This window comes from Scylla paramamosain, chromosome 25 (genome assembly GCF_035594125.1).
Source record: "Scylla paramamosain isolate STU-SP2022 chromosome 25, ASM3559412v1, whole genome shotgun sequence".
NCBI classification, from domain to species: domain Eukaryota; kingdom Metazoa; phylum Arthropoda; class Malacostraca; order Decapoda; family Portunidae; genus Scylla; species Scylla paramamosain.
Genome location: NC_087175.1, coordinates 18,863,393 through 18,880,892, shown reverse-complemented (window position 1 = coordinate 18,880,892; position 17,500 = coordinate 18,863,393). Strand labels below are relative to the sequence as shown.

At 39.0% G+C, this 17,500-nt stretch overlaps 1 protein-coding gene across 1 annotated transcript in view; it reads right to left on the bottom strand.

Annotated features, from left to right (window-relative positions):
- Positions 1–16,381: 16,381 nt before the first annotated feature.
- LOC135113459 (pro-resilin-like) overlaps positions 16,382–17,500 on the bottom strand; it is a 1,480-nt gene continuing 361 nt past the window's right edge. The window contains exon 3 of the mRNA XM_064028717.1: positions 16,382–16,775. Coding sequence (XP_063884787.1) covers positions 16,542–16,775 — 234 coding nt within the window. The 3' untranslated portion in view covers positions 16,382–16,541. The remainder of the gene's footprint in view (positions 16,776–17,500) is intronic.

The window sequence follows — 17,500 nt, the reverse complement described above, 5'->3', positions numbered from 1 at the left end:
ATTCTCGTAATGATGATGATGATGATGATGATGATGATGATGATGATGATGATGATGATAATAATAATAATAATAATAGTAATAATATTAATAATAATAATAATAATAATAATAATAATAATAATGAAATAATAATAGTAATGTGAGGACATTGTGAGGAGTTGTGGAAGGTGGTGAAGGAAACACGGGCTAGGAATCGAATACTTTTTTTCCTGACTAGTTTCGCCCATGGGGCTTCCTCTGAAGAACTCCCATTGGTGGAAGTAGTCAAGAATATTCCCAGCCCGTGTTTCCTTCAACACCTTCCACAATAATGATAATAATAATAATAATAATAATAATAATAATAATAATAATAATAATAATAATAATAATAATAATAACAACAACAGCAACAATAGCAACAATAGCAACAACAACAACAACAACAACAACAACAACAACAACAACAACAACAACAACAACAACAGCAACAATAGTAACAACAACAACAACAACAACAACAACAACAACAACAAGTGGCAATAATAATAATAAGCGATGTTCTGGGATTCAAAATGCTTTGCTTTTGCTTAGGCAACATCGGGTTATATAGCTAATGCTTATGTACCAATGAGATTATATAGATAATGCTTAGGTAAGACGTATATTTAAGGTGTAAATTAGGTTGCTTAGTTAACAGTGTGACGCAACGCAAACTAAATCTTCAGCGTGAATAAGGCTGGCAAGGTGCGAAAAGTTTCTGGGTAATTGTGTCCACATTAGTTATTTGTGCGTAATCAAGAAAGTCAGACCTTGAGTGTTGAGAGCAGCGAGTAGGTATTGTAAGATCCAGACGTATGTCCATTAGTAACAGACCTTTAAGAGCTAGCGAGGCTGTTTGATTGAGCAGGTTTAAGTATAATATTAGAGAGAAAGTAGCTACAGTGCCAGAGGAGAACTATAGTGTACTCGTATTAGAAATTACTGCACTGACGCAGCCCAGCAAAAGAAAAAAAAAGTTACATTGTAGAAATGTAATCTACAAAGGAAAAGAGAAATGTGTTGTCTTTGGTCAGGAACTACAGTACGAAGGACGAACTACAGCATAATGGAAATCACTGCTGTGCAAAAGAAATATGCTATAGAATAATAAAGGTATAATGTACTGACTATCGTAAGTACGGGTACAAGGGGAAAGAGAAAGGTGTAGTCAGTGGTCGGGAATGTCAAGTTAATAGACACATCTAGTTAAAGATGACAATTAAAAAGAAAAAAAAAAAAAATAGAGGATTTTAGCTAGAAATACGCGATCATCAGGAAACAGACTACTCTTTTAGCTAAAAATACGTGATCATCATAGAACAGACCACTATTTTTTTAAGCTTCAGCATTATTTGCCATACAGCACCTGGATCTGTACTCCTTTCACGGTGCAGCCTTTGCTCACCTCTTCATCAGCCAACAACACGTGCATGATGTAAGCTGCTTGCCCTTGTAACCCAGCACTCCGCCGCTAACCGTGCCAGGATTTCTTAAGCCAACACAGCGAACTTTTTATGGCTTCACCCCGCTAACTACTGGGGGAGAGGGGAAGAGCTGGGCTGCAGTGGACTCATATACGCTGGCGGAAAAAAAATGTACTCTGCAGTTATTGTAAAAAATGACTGAATAAATAAATTTTCTTGTATCATTTTCAATTTGACATTATCTCTTCAGCAAACCACCACAGACGCCCTCATTACATGTGCCTGACACGCCCTTACCCCGCCTCGCCTCCCCCGCCTCGCGTCAACATGCTCAGCTTTCGTCCTCTACCACCTACCGACCACGACCTTCACCTTTGCACCCCCGCCACCAGCACAACAACCCGGGCACCACCGTCGCCGCCCATCCGGTCCCCGCCTCTTAGCTCCCCTCTCTTCACGCGCCTCGTCAATCTTCGTCTGGCCTACTTGCGAAATGTAAGCTGCCTTATTGCCGTGAACTACTGAGACACGACTTGTGCTGGACGGACTGCAGAGAATTCAGCGAAACATGCAGTAATAAAAAAAAAAAAAAAAGTGAAAAAAATGTATTTGTTCTGCAGATTAAGTTATCGGCTAATTGACAAGAAGCATTGGTGACACACTAATGAGCAACTTGACCGACAGAAAATCATGCTCATACAACAGGAATATATATATATATATATATATATATATATATATATATATATATATATATATATATATATATATATATATATATATATATATATATATATATATATATAATATGTCTGCCAGTCTGTATATCTCTGTCTGTCAGTCCACCTGTCTCTGTCTGTTTGTCTGCCAGTCTGTATATCTCTGTCTGTCAGTCCGTATGTCTCTGTCTATGGGTCCAGACTTATGGGATACCCTGCATATATATATATATATATATATATATATATATATATATATATATATATATATATATATATATATATATATATATATATATATATATATATATATATATATATATATATATATATATATATATATATATGCAGGGTATCCCATAAGTCTGGACCCATAGACAGAGACATACGGACTGACAGACAGAGATATACAGACTGGCAGACAGACAGAGACAGACGGACTGACAGACAGAGACATACAGACTGACAGACAGACATAGACAGACTGACATACATACATACATACATACATACATACATACATACATACATACTTACATACATACATACAGACAGACAGACAGACTTACAAATTGACAGGCAGATATCCGCTTTCCGGTGGCTACGAACCCCAGGAAACATAATGACTTGAATTCTCTCCTCTCTAGTTAGTAACATGAGTTATCTGCAACAAAATAAGATAAATTAGAAATCCTATGGGTTCAGACTTGGGCGACACTATATATATATATATATATATATATATATATATATATATATATATATATATATATATATATATATATATATATATATATATATATATATATATATATATATATATATATAATTTCATTAAATGTGATCGCTATTATTATTATTATTATTATTATTATTATTATTATTATTATTATTATTTTCTTAAAGATGTTTTCTTTACATCTTATAAGAGTGTTATTCCGAAATCATGAACCAAATTTAAAAAGAGAATAAGACTCTTATAAAATGTAAAAAAAATATCTTTAAGAAAATAATAAATGCTGATCACATTAAATGAAACATGTGTAAGAGAGAATGTCCTGCCCATAAATACGCTCAATATAATATAGTATATATATATATATATATATATATATATATATATATATATATATATATATATATATATATATATATATATATATATATATATATATATATATATATATATATATATATATATATATATATATATACAGGAATATATCGAAGTTTTCTCTAGCTGTAAGACTGAAAATATATAAAGAAAAGTATTAGGTCTCTGTTTTGAACACAGAAAATAGCTACTCGGGCTTAAACAATTGTTATGTTGGTGGTAATTGTATAATAAGACAAAATTTCGCATCTCAGACCCGTGAGTTGCGTGTACTATACTAATATGATACATAAATTTCTAATATTTTAAACGCAATTCAAATCAACTCATTAAATGACACTTGCAGTTTTTTTCCTAACAACATCAAGTACTGAGTACTCTTATACATACTGGCCACGTCATGTACTCCTCCATGTACCCCATTATTTCCAGGTGTCTTTTGGAAAAAAAAAAAAAAAAATCATATATCCTGTGGTACACCATACTCTGTATCCCTTTGTTGTACACCTTATGCACCACCAGCCACATCCTCACCATATCCCGGTGCATCTTGAAAGTGGGTCACATTTTGTCCTAAAACGCTACGCTGTGGTGAAACTACCCCCTGGTAACACCCCGGCACTGGCGCCAAGCTTGGTTGCTTAGTGTTCTTGATCTGCAAGACCCCATGGTCTGATTTCACCCAACAATTTCCTGGTACTTGCAGGCTCGAATTCTTTGAAAAAAATGAGTTTGCCACCTCATTGCATTCATTAGTTGTGTGTTGTTTGTGAATGATTTTGTTTTTAACTCTTGATTGTTATTGGCAATGTGACGCCTGTTGCTTGAGTGATCCTGCGTGATTCTCTTGAACAAGAAAAAAAAAACAAGGTAAAATAAATAAATATATGAAAAAGTAAAGTAAAAATGTATAGAAAATAAAAAAAAATATACAGGCAATGGAAAATTGGACAACTAGAATTTTATTTCATTTGTTCATGTTTTTATACATTTATTTATTTATTTATTTATTTATTGTTGTTAGTGGAGTGTTTTAAAATCATACTCTAAATTTGCTAAATTTATACCACATAACTTTATTGAACCAGAGGGGACATAACAGTGGAAGGTTCGATTATATCATAAATTATATGACAAGTAGTGCATAGCTACCAAAACGATGAAAATTTTGAAATTCCTGAATGGTGCTTTCCTCGGAGAAAACTTTAATATAAAAAGGTTAAATGTGAGTGTAAGTGAAAAATGAGGATTAAAAGTGACATTTATTCTCTGACTTTTCACATTATCTTTGTTTTGCATCTCTTTCCGTATGTAATGTTGAAGATGCTGCAAATAATTAATGGTATGCATGTAAGGCGTGTATGTAATTGTACAAGTAGCATTTACTCTTTAGCGTACTACTTTCTCACTTGTTCTGCGCTCCTCTTGTGTATAAAGTTGCAGATGCAGCAAAGGTTAATGGTGTAGTCATGGTCACAATTCAGGTAACACACAACACTCACCTCCACTGTGTTTAGAACTGTCCCTCAATACTACGTCTTCTGATATGCTAAGAATCGATCAATTTCTGAGTTTTGCAAGAATATTGTCAGCAGATCAGACTTAATGCTGAGGGTAAAAACTCGATGGACAGCGAAATTAGTACTGTTACTTCATATCAATTTCTCCCTCAATTTTACGTCCTTTGATCTGCTAAGAATCAATAATTTTCCAAGCTTTGCAGGAAGATTGTCAACTGATCAGACTTAAAACTGAGGAAAAAACACGAAGGATGGTGAAGTCAGTACAATGTGTTACTTCTTACCACAGCTGTACTTGTATAATAATGCATATATGTATTTGGAAAATTATATACAAACAGAACACCTGATTGAAGTGCCACGAGTTCACGAGATTTCGACAAAGAGAAGACCTGCGACCTTTAGCGTTCCTGGAAGCCTGTGGGGAGCGTATCAGTGGCACCAGTACAGGCAACGCGTGGTACTGGTGACCGGATTCTAAACACTTCTGCACACATGAATTTTTAAGGGTGTTTTTACGGTTGTAGTGACACATTAACAAGACTTCTACGTTATTCACAGGAGAAACACTCTTGAGAAACCGGTTAATCATCTCCGTGGCCTCTGGAATTAGTCGTGGTGAGAGAGCAAAGCGTTTTAGAATACCGGCAAGAGCTGAGAGTGGCGCGGGCCCCTCAGCCTCCCTGGTTGTGGCAATACCTGTCAACCTGCGCGACCTTGATATGAATGCCACATATAAGCCGCACACACACCGCTGCAGCCTGCCCCCGCCGCGCTGCCAGTGAGGCCAGCTCTTACCTCGCTTTTCATCCGCACCAAGACTGACTGGCGGCTCTTATGATCGTCAGGGATTCATGTAATGCTTGAAGTGAATATACGTGAATATCAAGATCTTTAAGGCATAACCAAACTAATTACTTTACTGTTAGTGTTCTGCGTATTAGAGCAATTGAATATAGTGTAAATGTGTGGTCTCCAGGTAGTATTTTTTGTAGGAAAGAGTATCAGTGCTGCTATGGTAGTGTGTTGCAAGTACAGTCGCGGTCATAAATTGTGTCCTGCTTCGTTGCCATAATGAATCGTAATTAGCTCAGGTTCCTCTCCTCTCGCCGACGCCTCGCACTCCTCTCCTCACGATGCTGGTTTCGATTCATCATGGCGACGAAGCAGGACTCACCTTATGACCGCTACTGTACAGTGTTGGTGGAGTAGTGTTTGGTGGTGGCGTGTGATAGTGGTAGGTGAAGTTCGTTATACTATACAACTTGATATTTGGTAGTGTGTTGCGTGTGTAGTAATTGGCAGTGGTGTGGTGGCGGTAGGTAATCTCTATGTTACGCTGTTAATATTTGGTAGTGTTGCGTGTACGGCCTTTAGCTGTGTGTGTGGTAGGTAGGTGACCTTTTCTGTGTTATAAAGATTAGTATTTGGAAGCGTGTTACGTGTGCAATGCTTGGTTTGTGGTGGTGGTAAGTGACATTCTCTATGCTATACAAGTCTGTGTGTCTTGAAGTGTTGTTGTATGGTCAGTAGAGTCTTTGGTTTTCATTGAAGGTCACTGGAGGAACATCAGGGGTCATTGTTGTCATTTTAGCAGGAATGTGAGTCTTTGAGGGGAGGGATTAGGTATCTTTCTAATTTTCACGCTGCTTTTTACTACAATTTATACACTTACCTGCACTCCACGTCACTTATCCTCTTATTTTTTACACTTTCCCCACTCAGTGTTGTCAATATTGGCAGGATTGTGAGGCTTTGAAGAGAGTAGAGACAGGCTCCGCACACCTTTCTCCACTTCACGCTGGTTTTTACTATATTTTACACTCTTATCTGACCTCCACGCAACTTTTTTTCTATATACTTGTTACATTTATCTCCGCTCCATGAAACTTTTCTCTGGCCGGTACATCCTTTTTTTTTTTACATTAATATATGGTGAAATAAACGTCAACTTTTCTATGGTACAGACGTGGCTGGATGGCGGAATGAATCAAAGAGCAATTTATAAACGAAATCTGGGGAGGTACATTTTCTCCGCCATATGCAATCTTTCGTATATCGATATTTGGTGAAAGACATAAACTTTCCCGTGGTATAGACGTGGTTGTATGGCGGACGCGTAAGATGAATGAATCGGACAACAATTATAAAGGAAGTCTGGGTAGGAAGTTAGACTGTGTGAGTGCGCGAAAGGTCCTGGAAGGGAGCTAAGACGTCTGTGGCAGGTTATAAGCCTTGAAATCACAACACGTGAATTAATAAAGCAATCTGTCTCTGGAGGGACACCTGCGATATCTTAGTTGTTGGTTGATACTGGATCCTTGTGATACTGCAAAATAGATACGCTTTGTGTTTCTTGTCAATCTTGAGTTCTCTTATCTGCTGACAGTCTCCTTAGAAACTTGATGATTAAAAGATTCTCAGCAGATCAGAGAACTTGAGATTGAAGGAAAGCCTTAAACACAAAGAGGGTGCGGTGTGTTACTCGACTTGTGATCATGAATGTACCTTCAACATTTACGTGCCACGCCTGATTTACGAAGTGTTGCGTGCCGAAAGGTTAAATTATATCGCGTGTTGTGTATATTTAAAGGAGAATTATTCATATCATGAGAACATAAAAATATAAAAGTATAATAAGAAGCCAGTGAAGCTACAAGTGGCGGCCACAGTGTAAAATATATACATACATACATGTACCTATGATTCTTATCCATGAATTTATATAATCTTTTAAAGCTCCTTATAGACTTTGCGCTAACAACCTCATTATCGAGTCTATTCCTACCATCTACCACTCTAAGTACCAGTGTCTTCCTGTTCCTCTTCTTCTTTAAACACTCATGTCTGCGGCACAAATCTTTATCCTTTCTTGGTATTTTCTATAATGTCAGAGATTCTATGAACACTAACTCTAGGAAAATCATTCACTTCTCTTCAGTCTACCCGCTTATATTGTATTGTTCTGTTGTATGGGGTGGTGCATTCAAAACTGATCAAGAGAACATTTCTGTGTTACGAAAGAAACTGGTAAGAATTACTGGTAAGACTTGTAAGATAAGAAACTGGTAAGACTTGTAATAGTCGTTTTGTACACTCATCACCACTGTTTCGGGACCTGAAACTGTAAAAGCTACCAGATATTGTTTACTTACAAACATGCAAATTCGTGTTCATGCTTTAAGTTACTTCTCAATAGATTGCGAATTTTCATATAACAGTCAACATCATCCCAGCAGAAACCAGTATGACCTAAAAATACCACTCTGCAGAACACCCTCAAGAAAGTATTGTGTTCAGGAGGACCAAGTACTGGAACCAACCCTCACATGACCTAAAACTAACTAATTCAACAGCACGTTTTAAAACAAAATTAGAATAGAAACTACTACAGGCTTATTAAGAAGATACTATATTTTCTATGCATGTGTTTATGTATGTGTAGTTTGTCTGGTATTTGTATTTGTTGGATGTATTCTCACGTGTCTGTGTATATTAACATATAAGATAAGGTTTAGGAAAGACACGTATTTTTCCTTTAATATGGTTAACTATATGTTTTGTATAGGTATATGGGTTCTTGCATAGGTTTATATAGATAAGTTACATCGATGAGAAAGTTTCTACTACAATTACAGCTCCTTAACGCTCAAAATGTTTGTGTCTGATCCGTAAAAGTTTCGGCTCAGCGGACAAATATTTGACACGAACTGTATTTTTCATTTTCTTCTAACCATTGTAAATTAGTTGTGAATAATAAATATATCGATGTCAATATCAGTATCTCTTCATCTCTCACCTCGAACCACCTTCCAGCCCCGCTCCTTTAAGACATACTAAACGCGATTTGCTGGGAGGGTAGAGGGTGGCGGGTTCCCTGGTCGGTGCTGGGCAAGAACGCACACATTACATAATGCAACTGGCCATACCATACGCAGAGAATTCCCGCCAACCTTATCCTGCATCGCTTGCCTCTTGCTTAGAAAGTGGAGAAAGTCTGTTTATTAGTATTGTTTATCTATACGAAAATTCCTTTACGATATGAATATATTATCCTGTTAAGCATTGGAGTCAGTTCCAAACTCGATTAAGTCACCTCATGTCAGTCAGAGTGGAGTGAATGAAAACTTGATTATAGTGAATTGTTAGGCAGAGGTGATTTTTAGCTCTGTCACAGAAAATATGGCCCCAAACTTAGAAGAAGCTCCTCTACTGGTTCACATTATAAGGTAGGCAGCTACCGAAAGAGTTGATACTTCTTGCCACTCTCATTCCCTTGACACATTGTTCAGTCACTTTTCCCTGCGGTGCACTCTTTGCCTCCATCTGGTGTCAAATGACCCTGTTTTTGAGACGTTATCTACAGTGCTCGCCATAAACATTGTCGCGGGAGACCACGGTGTCCGTTTCAATGATCAAAACGCGCGCGCTTTCCTTGGCGGGCCTTGGGTGCTTTAAATTCAGTTATCACACATCTGGCACCTCACCCGGGGTGTTGGGCAGCTTGCCAAGGCGGGAAGAAGTGACAGGCGCCTGTCAATCACTCTGATTGGGGGGGTGTTTTGTTGCTGTCCTCCCGCGCCACCCCCCCACACTGGCTTGCAGTTACTCTCCTGTTTAGCTGTTGTCCTGCTCAATGGTGCGCTACCAGATGTTGTCACGGGATGACATCGTAGCCATCTCATCTCTCCACAAGGCTGGGCACTCCACACGGGCTATCTCTGACCAGACGGGTGTCAGTGTCCGTCAAGTTCAACGATACGTGAGGCGCATGGCTGAAATGGGCGGCAACAAAATACCCGCGAAGAGGAAATCACCAGGAAACACCCGCAAAACTTCCCTACGAACCCTGAGGGTGGTACACCTTGAACTTGAACGCAATCCACGAGTATCAGCCAGAAAAATAAGGGAAGACAACTTTGGATTGCTGAGTAATGTGTCTGTGAGGACATTATCGCGCCGTATCCACGACGACCTCCAGTACCTGAGTTATGCAGCGCGCCCCAAGCCTGTGGTTTCTGTAGCCCAGCAAGAGAAGAGACTTGCATTTTGTGACAGGATGAAGGACTGGACTATCGAGCAGTGGCGTGGCGTGCTGTGGAGCGACGAGTCAAGATTCATAGTGACAGCCAGCAGTCAAGGTCGCGTGTACCGGCGCCCAGGCAGCGATCACCTTGACCCCCGCTACACTGCTCCTGCCGTCAGGTTCCCTGATTCGTTGATGGTATGGGGATGCTTTTCCTACCATGGGGTGGGGAGCCTCGTGGTGTTACCCAAGAACACCTCAATGAATCAGGGGAATTAAATTTAAAGCACCTGATGCCCGCCAAGAAAAGCGCGCGCGTTTTGATCCTTCAAACGGATACCGTTTTCTCCGGCGACAATGTTTATGACGACCACTGTATAAGTTAGTCCAATAAGTCAATCAATTAGTATAATCAGTCAGTCAGTCAGTCAATATAGTAATCGATTAACCAGTCTGTAAAGTAACCTAAAAATAAATTAAATCAAAGTCAGTCTCTATCTCCCTCATTACAAATATCCTTCATCCATCACTCCTCCCGTTGACCAGTGCTGGATTAATTCTACGGCAATAATTATGCTATGAAATATATATTATGGTTCACCTTTTCGCTGCCTTTTTTTCCCTTCAAATTTTTCATGCTTGTAACTTTGCTAGAAGGTGGCTCCTCGCTTGCTCCATTCACCCTAGCGCCGTATTTGTAATTTTGCTATTATGGTAAGTAAGGTATAATATTACTCGTATCTTTCTCCAAGGCTTTTAATAAACTAGAATTGTGTGCAGGGCAAGTAGCTGGAATGATGTGACTCCAGTAGAGGATACGAACAACTTAATAAACCCTTTCAGTGGGATATGCAACAATTCACAACACTAGAAGCAATGTATGAAATCTTTATAAGCATCTACAAGAAGGAAGAGAATTAGAAAAAATCGATTTTGAAATTTCTAGCCAGTATAATGTTTTGAAGTGGCTGTATAACAAGAAAAGATAACTTAAAATGAAGGAATAGTACGCCAAATAGCAGTGAAAGGGTTAACGCTTCTTGATAGCTTCATAAACCAGTGTGAAGCTTGACCAGTGAACCATCGAGAGAGATACAACCATAACAGCCTTAATCTCTAACTACCATCGCCACATATATTAACTATTTGTTACGGTTAGTTTTTGGCGTCGCCTATTTCCATTCACATTATTGGAAGTTGTGGAATTTCGTCATCGTATTGCTGAACCATGAGGGTGCCTAGGATGCTAGAACAGACGGGCGGCACAGACAGAAGAGACAGGGACGAATGGAGAAATCTATTTTTTTTTCTTTTTTTTTTATCTTGTTTTTGTCTTGCATAGAAATTATCCAAGCTGGTGATGATTAGAGTCCACTGGAGATATAATAAGTGATTCTCATGCTTCCATTTTCACTAAGCAGTCATTATACATTCGGCACTTGTAGGTAGATGCCATTATATTAATCTAAAGTGTTAAATGTCTCCACACCTCATGCCTTTGACCTAAGGACGGCCGGAAAAAAAATGTGTAAAAGATAAAGTTTTCAATAAGCTGAGTCCATCATGTGTGCGTGTGTATGTATGAGAGAGAGAGAGAGAGAGAGAGAGAGAGAGAGAGAGAGAGAGAGAGAGAGAGAGAGAGAGAGAGAGAGAGAGAGAGAGAGAGAGAGAGATTATTATTAACGGCACATATCATGAGGTTGTTAGTGTCGAGTCAATACGGAGCTTTATGAAAAGATTAGACAAATTTATGGATGAGGACGATAGTTAGAAATAGGTAGGTATGCTTTATAAAAAAAAAGTACTGCCACGTGTAGGTCTGTTGGCTTCTTGCAGCTTTCCTTATTTTCGTATGTGTTATGTAGTTAACATGCATGAGAATAAACTTAAAGAAACATCTAGGTGCATTGTGTTGGTTGACAGGATACATGACATTCACATAACTCTGGTGAACTTTGGTATAGAAAGATTATGAAATGAAGAAAATATTCGATTCATAATCATTACTCTGCAGTTTTATAAGAGAGAGAGAGAGAGAGAGAGAGAGAGAGAGAGAGAGAGAGAGAGAGAGAGAGAGAGAGAGAGAGAGAGAGAGAGAGAGAGAGAATTAATGTTAACTTGTTCTTATGCGAGAAATTTATGTATACTACTCAGTTGTAGTATTTCCCCATTGTCAGGAAATATTCAGTGTATTAATTTATCATGGGAGCATCAGCTGGCCAAGTTTAAGTAGAACAGAAAGTATTGCGAGGTCTTCTTTCATAGTATAGATTTACTAGTGAAGGTCACGCCAAATGTTTGAGTTCAAGTAAATTAGAAAGTTTCGTTTTTCATCTCTAATTCTGGAGAGTGTATTGTTATTTTACATGTGTATATTTTGTAAGTTATTTCATTGTATAGATTTATTAGCGCAGGTCACGTTAAATGTTTGAGTTCACGTAAAGTAAAATATATTTATTTTTTCTTATGTCTAATCATGGATGATATTTTTTACCATTGTATTGATCTATCAGTGGAAGGCAGAGCATCTCCGAATTTTAGTTGATATATTATTTTAAATCTGCTATGCTACTACTACAGCTACTATATTTTCTTTAATGTATTTCATTTTTAAATTCAGGGTGAAAGTGTGAATGGTGTGTGCATGCGTGTGTGGTGCTTTGTGCATGCGTGTGTGGTGCTTTGTCTGGGGCACCTCGTTTGCGACTGCCGGCATGGTATACAGATAGATAGATAGACATTTCTAAACTTGAAAGGGTTCTTAGTACTTATTGTGAGTCACGTTTCATGCAACAGAGAATGATATGTTTTCTATTTCTGTCTATAAACACCACGACTGTTTTGTTATTGAAAGCAAGTTGGTATTACTTACGCAGACACTTACCAACAACATAAAAATACCTAGAGATACATACTGTGCTCGCTAATTGCATTCATTTCTTTAGTCTACTATTTCTCGTCTCGATATTCATGCTTTCCAAATTAGTAACGATTTTAATTTAACTCAGAAACAAAGTATGAATGTCCTTGGTGTGCCTCTTGTGCGAGAGAAGAAATTGGGTTCATTTTAGCATAAATCAAACAGGGCATGGGGCAACGCAACGCCTCGGCCTTAAAGGTGCGAGATTATTTCCGAGGCCCACACCGGGAGAAAGATCAGGAGTCAGGCAGGAGGTGTTCACGGTATGACATTTGAAGATCAGGTGAAGGGCTGGGCTGAGATGTGAATGATGGGAGGGAGAATAAAGATACCGTTCATATGTTTGAGAATAGGACAGTGCAGGGAGTGTCACTGAGGGAATTTCAATGACCATAAGAAAATAGCCTTCTAGTTAGAGTTTATTGGAAGGGAGCAGTAGCTATAGAAGGACGAGCCATTTTTTTCTAAATGTGTGAGGGGCTATGATCAAAGATTAAAATAAGGTTAGAATAAAAGACCCAATAAAGATACCAATCCTTGATTAAAGAATAGGGCCAGAAGGATTAACCAGAATTTAAAGAGTTTTCTTGAAAACTTGCTCTTGAAAGAATTCAAGTCATAGGTAGGGGAAATACAGAAGCAGACAGGGAACTCGAGGTTTTCAGAGTATGTTTATAGCCAGATATTTTCATATAAAACTGACGTTATTTTTATTGGATAAAACGAAATAAAAAAAATAAAAAAACATGGAAACAGAGATTATATATATATATATATATATATATATATATATATATATATATATATATATATATATATATATATATATATATATATATATATATATATATATATATATATATATATATATATATATATATATATATATATATATATATATATATATATATATATATATATATATATATTTTTGGGGGGTCAAATGATCATTCCCTGTAGTTAATTAGGAAATGTAACATAAGTTTCCTTTTGTATTTTAATTCTTCAATTCTGTTTTAGGCACTGAAGATGAAGTCACTTTGCCATCAAAACTAGTGGCTCGTGCTTACACTGGTATTGCTCTTCTTATTGACCATCTAGTTTATCATATTAAATCAACAAAACACATTGATACACACGTCGTGCTTTCAGTTGTCATGTGTAAGTCATAGGACCTCATAATACTCTTTCACTCCTGAATTTTTTTTTCCTATAACCACCAACTTTTCAAGACACTTATGACCTACAATCTCTTTAATAGCTCTGTAGTTTGGACGGGATTAAAGGAACTTCCTACTCTCTCCCTGAACTGCATAATCATGCTAGCAAATTCTTACTGTGCTCTGAATGATAACAAAGGAAGACCATAGCGGTAAAAGAGTTAGTGGTGAGCAGCCGTGTCCTTGAGTGTCCTGCAGCGTGTCTTGTGCTCACTGCTGCTGCGTCAAGCCCCGGGACAACCTTGCTAGAAATAGGGAATCACTAAATGTATGGGATGTGTGGACAAATTTTGGTAATAGTACCGTGAGAATACACTTACTACAGTGTTACTACATAAGGACAGTGAGAGTACAGCGAAATTATTGCAACTACAAAAGGAGGATAATAACTGTAGCACCTAATATGGAATGGGAATGCGGCCTGACTCATGTTAGTAATCGGGCTTGTGTGTTATGTAATGTGTTTAGAGGAAGTTGGATCCCTCTCATAGATGATTCTGGCGAAGTAGCCGCTCTTGGCGTCCGCTACATACTCCTCTATCCATTTGCCAACGTCAGAGGGCACAGAAGCGGGGCATCTGTCGCCTTGGTCGTGGTGGCTGACTGTGGTTGGGTCCTGATGGGGCGAGAGGGAGGTGAGTAGTGAGTAATGATGAATAACTAAAGCTGTGAAAGAAACATTGATAGAGTGGCGGTGTAATGAAAGAAAAACTAATTGCAATGAAAAAAAAAAAAATGTACGGCTGGTGATATTTATAGAGATGATACAAAGTCTTAGAGGATTTTTTTTTTCTGTACGGTTTTCCATATTTCCCATTGGCGGAGACTCGCATGCTGCATGCCGAGCTCTCTAGAAAACTGCAAAACTATGAAGCACTTCAGAAGCATTTTTTCTTTTCTCTTTCATTATTCTGTGGCAGGGACAGTGTTGTTGTATCTGCTGTTACCAGAGTGTCGCTGTATCTGCTGTTACCAGAGTGTCGCTGTATCTGCTGTTACCAGAGTGTCGTTGTATCTGCTGTTACCAGAGTGTCGCTGTATCTGCTGTTACCAGTGTCGTTGTATCTGCTGTTACCAGAGTGTCGTTGTATCTGCTGTTACCAGAGTGTCGCTGTATCTACTGTTACCATTTCTATATACTTTATACGCTATTGTAGGTGAACTTGTCCCCGACCTCTCGCCCCATCAACCCACCCCTCAAAAAAAAAAAAAAAAAATGTATGTAGAACGACCCTTCCTAGCAGTGCATGTTGCAGGCCTCTCTACTGTACGGAAATCTTGCCGCACGGACAGTCTACAACCTCACAAGATTTAGTTAATGTCTAAACCGTATAATTTATCAGAAAGGGGAAGAATAAGCTGGTCTCTTGAAGCCTAAGTAGTATTCCCTGATGTTAACACAACGAACAACTTTTGAGGCAGTTTGTGCGAGAATTTTTCAGCCAAGGTGACAGCGAGGAAGGCAAAAGTCACGAGGACCTGGAAGGGAGGAATACCAGTCTTGGTGTGTAAACTGGCGTCCTTGTATTGAGTGTATTCGTAGAAAAATAAAATGCAGGAGTAATTACTTTGTATGCCATGTTGTTGTGAGTGAGTGAGGAGGATGGCTGGCGAAGGCGACGGTTGAAGGTCTCTTACATGCTGTGATGACGTGTGGCTGTGGAGGTAGCGACTATAGAGAGAAGATACGTACATATAGAGTCCCTTATTATTCATCTCAGAGAACGTATTGTTTACTGTAGTTGAACTTTTGTTGTAGGTTTTGTTGAGAAGTAAAGAAATGATACGGTCTGTGATTTAGGAAGCAATGCACAATGGGACAGAAGGCTTCTGACTTGCCTGTATTATCTTCTAAGAAAGAGTAAGGATTGAAAATGAGTTTAGAGGCAGACTAGGGTGGGGAAAAATGAGAGGAAGTGAGAGGGAGTATAATGAAGAGGAAGTAGGAGGGAGGACAGATAAGAGAAAGTAAGAAAGAGGGAAGATGAGAAAAAGTGAGAGGGAGAATAAATGAAAGAAAATGAGGACATGTGAAATAAAGTGAGAGGGAGTGCAGATGAGAGAAAGAGAGAGGGAGGAGAAAAGAGAGAAAGAGAGATGGCAGATGGTGGTCTGTGATGACCTATTCACTGAGCTGTGGCAGATGTATTTAGTTTATGCTTCGCCTCGTCTCTCAGCAAGCTCACTGAAGACAATCGAGTCACGGAGCGTCGGGATGAGTGGCGGTGGGGCGGGAACAGTAAGCTTGCCTGCGTCTCACACCGTGCTTGCCATTATTGCTTTCATTGTCTCACAGGTGCCAGTGTACTGATCTTGCACTCCCCCTCCTCTCCCTTCCACAAAGTAACACAAATGGAGGACAAACAGCAGCAGACCTATAGGAATGGGTAATCTCTGGTGACGGTAAGTCTCTATAATGCTGAAAGTTTTATTATAAGTTATCAACAACAGTCGTTATATGAATTTGCAACATTGAAAGCATAAATAAGAAGCAGCGGTCCGCGGCAGTTGAACGTGGGTACTAGCAGGCTGCGCAGGCTGGCAATAGGGCTTGGACGTGAAGACTGACGTTTCTTAATACTCGGGCTTGTATGTGGTGTGCTTTGGGTGAACTGCCTCGCCCTCGTAGACGACCTTCGCCACGTAGCCGCTATTGCCGTCCACGACGTACGTCACAGTCTGTTTGCGGCTGTCAGGCAGCACAACGAAGTACTTGCCCTCCGTGCGGTCTCCGTCGCGGGACTCCCAGTGGCCGAAGTCGTTGTACTTGTCTTGCACCGTGTAGTGGAAGTCATACTTAGGGGGCACCTGGGAGAGAGAGAGAGAGAGAGAGAGAGAGAGAGAGAGAGAGAGAGAGAGAGAGAGAGAGAGAGAGAGAGAGAGAGAGAGAGAGAGAGAGAGAGAGAGGGCGGGGGGAAGAGAGCGTAAGAAAATATGAGAAATTTCAAGAAGCCATTAGGCCACTCGTGGCACTCTATGTATAAAACATACTGACGTGCTTACCTTTATTCACCTCTCATCCCTGTGTATAAATATGATGTTCCCTATTAATGATGCACTAACAGCCTGATTAATGAATTTATTCCAGTCAGCAATCATTCTGAAGAGAGAGAGAGAGAGAGAGAGAGAGAGAGAGAGAGAGAGAGAGAGAGAGAGAGAGAGAGAGAGAGAGAGAGAGAGAGAGAGAGATGGATGCTGTGGGGAAGATCAGGCGGTGAAGAGTGACTGTGTGAGATGGAAGACGGTGATGAATAATGTACTTTGTGGTCAGGCTAAACATTTCTGAGGGAGAAGTGTTCACCATGACTGAGTGTTGAACATGGAAGCTGATTTAGCTCGGGTTGTCATATTTTCAAGTTACATGCTTAGTAATGTGTATAGGAGGTCACCGAATGAGTGTTATAAATGATTACAGAGATGTGATATTTGTTTCTGAAAATCCCTGTCATATTGAGGGGAATAAGGGCAGAACAGTTCACTGCTACGCTCAGCTCTTCGGGGACGGAAAAGTGTGACAAGTGGAACAGAACATA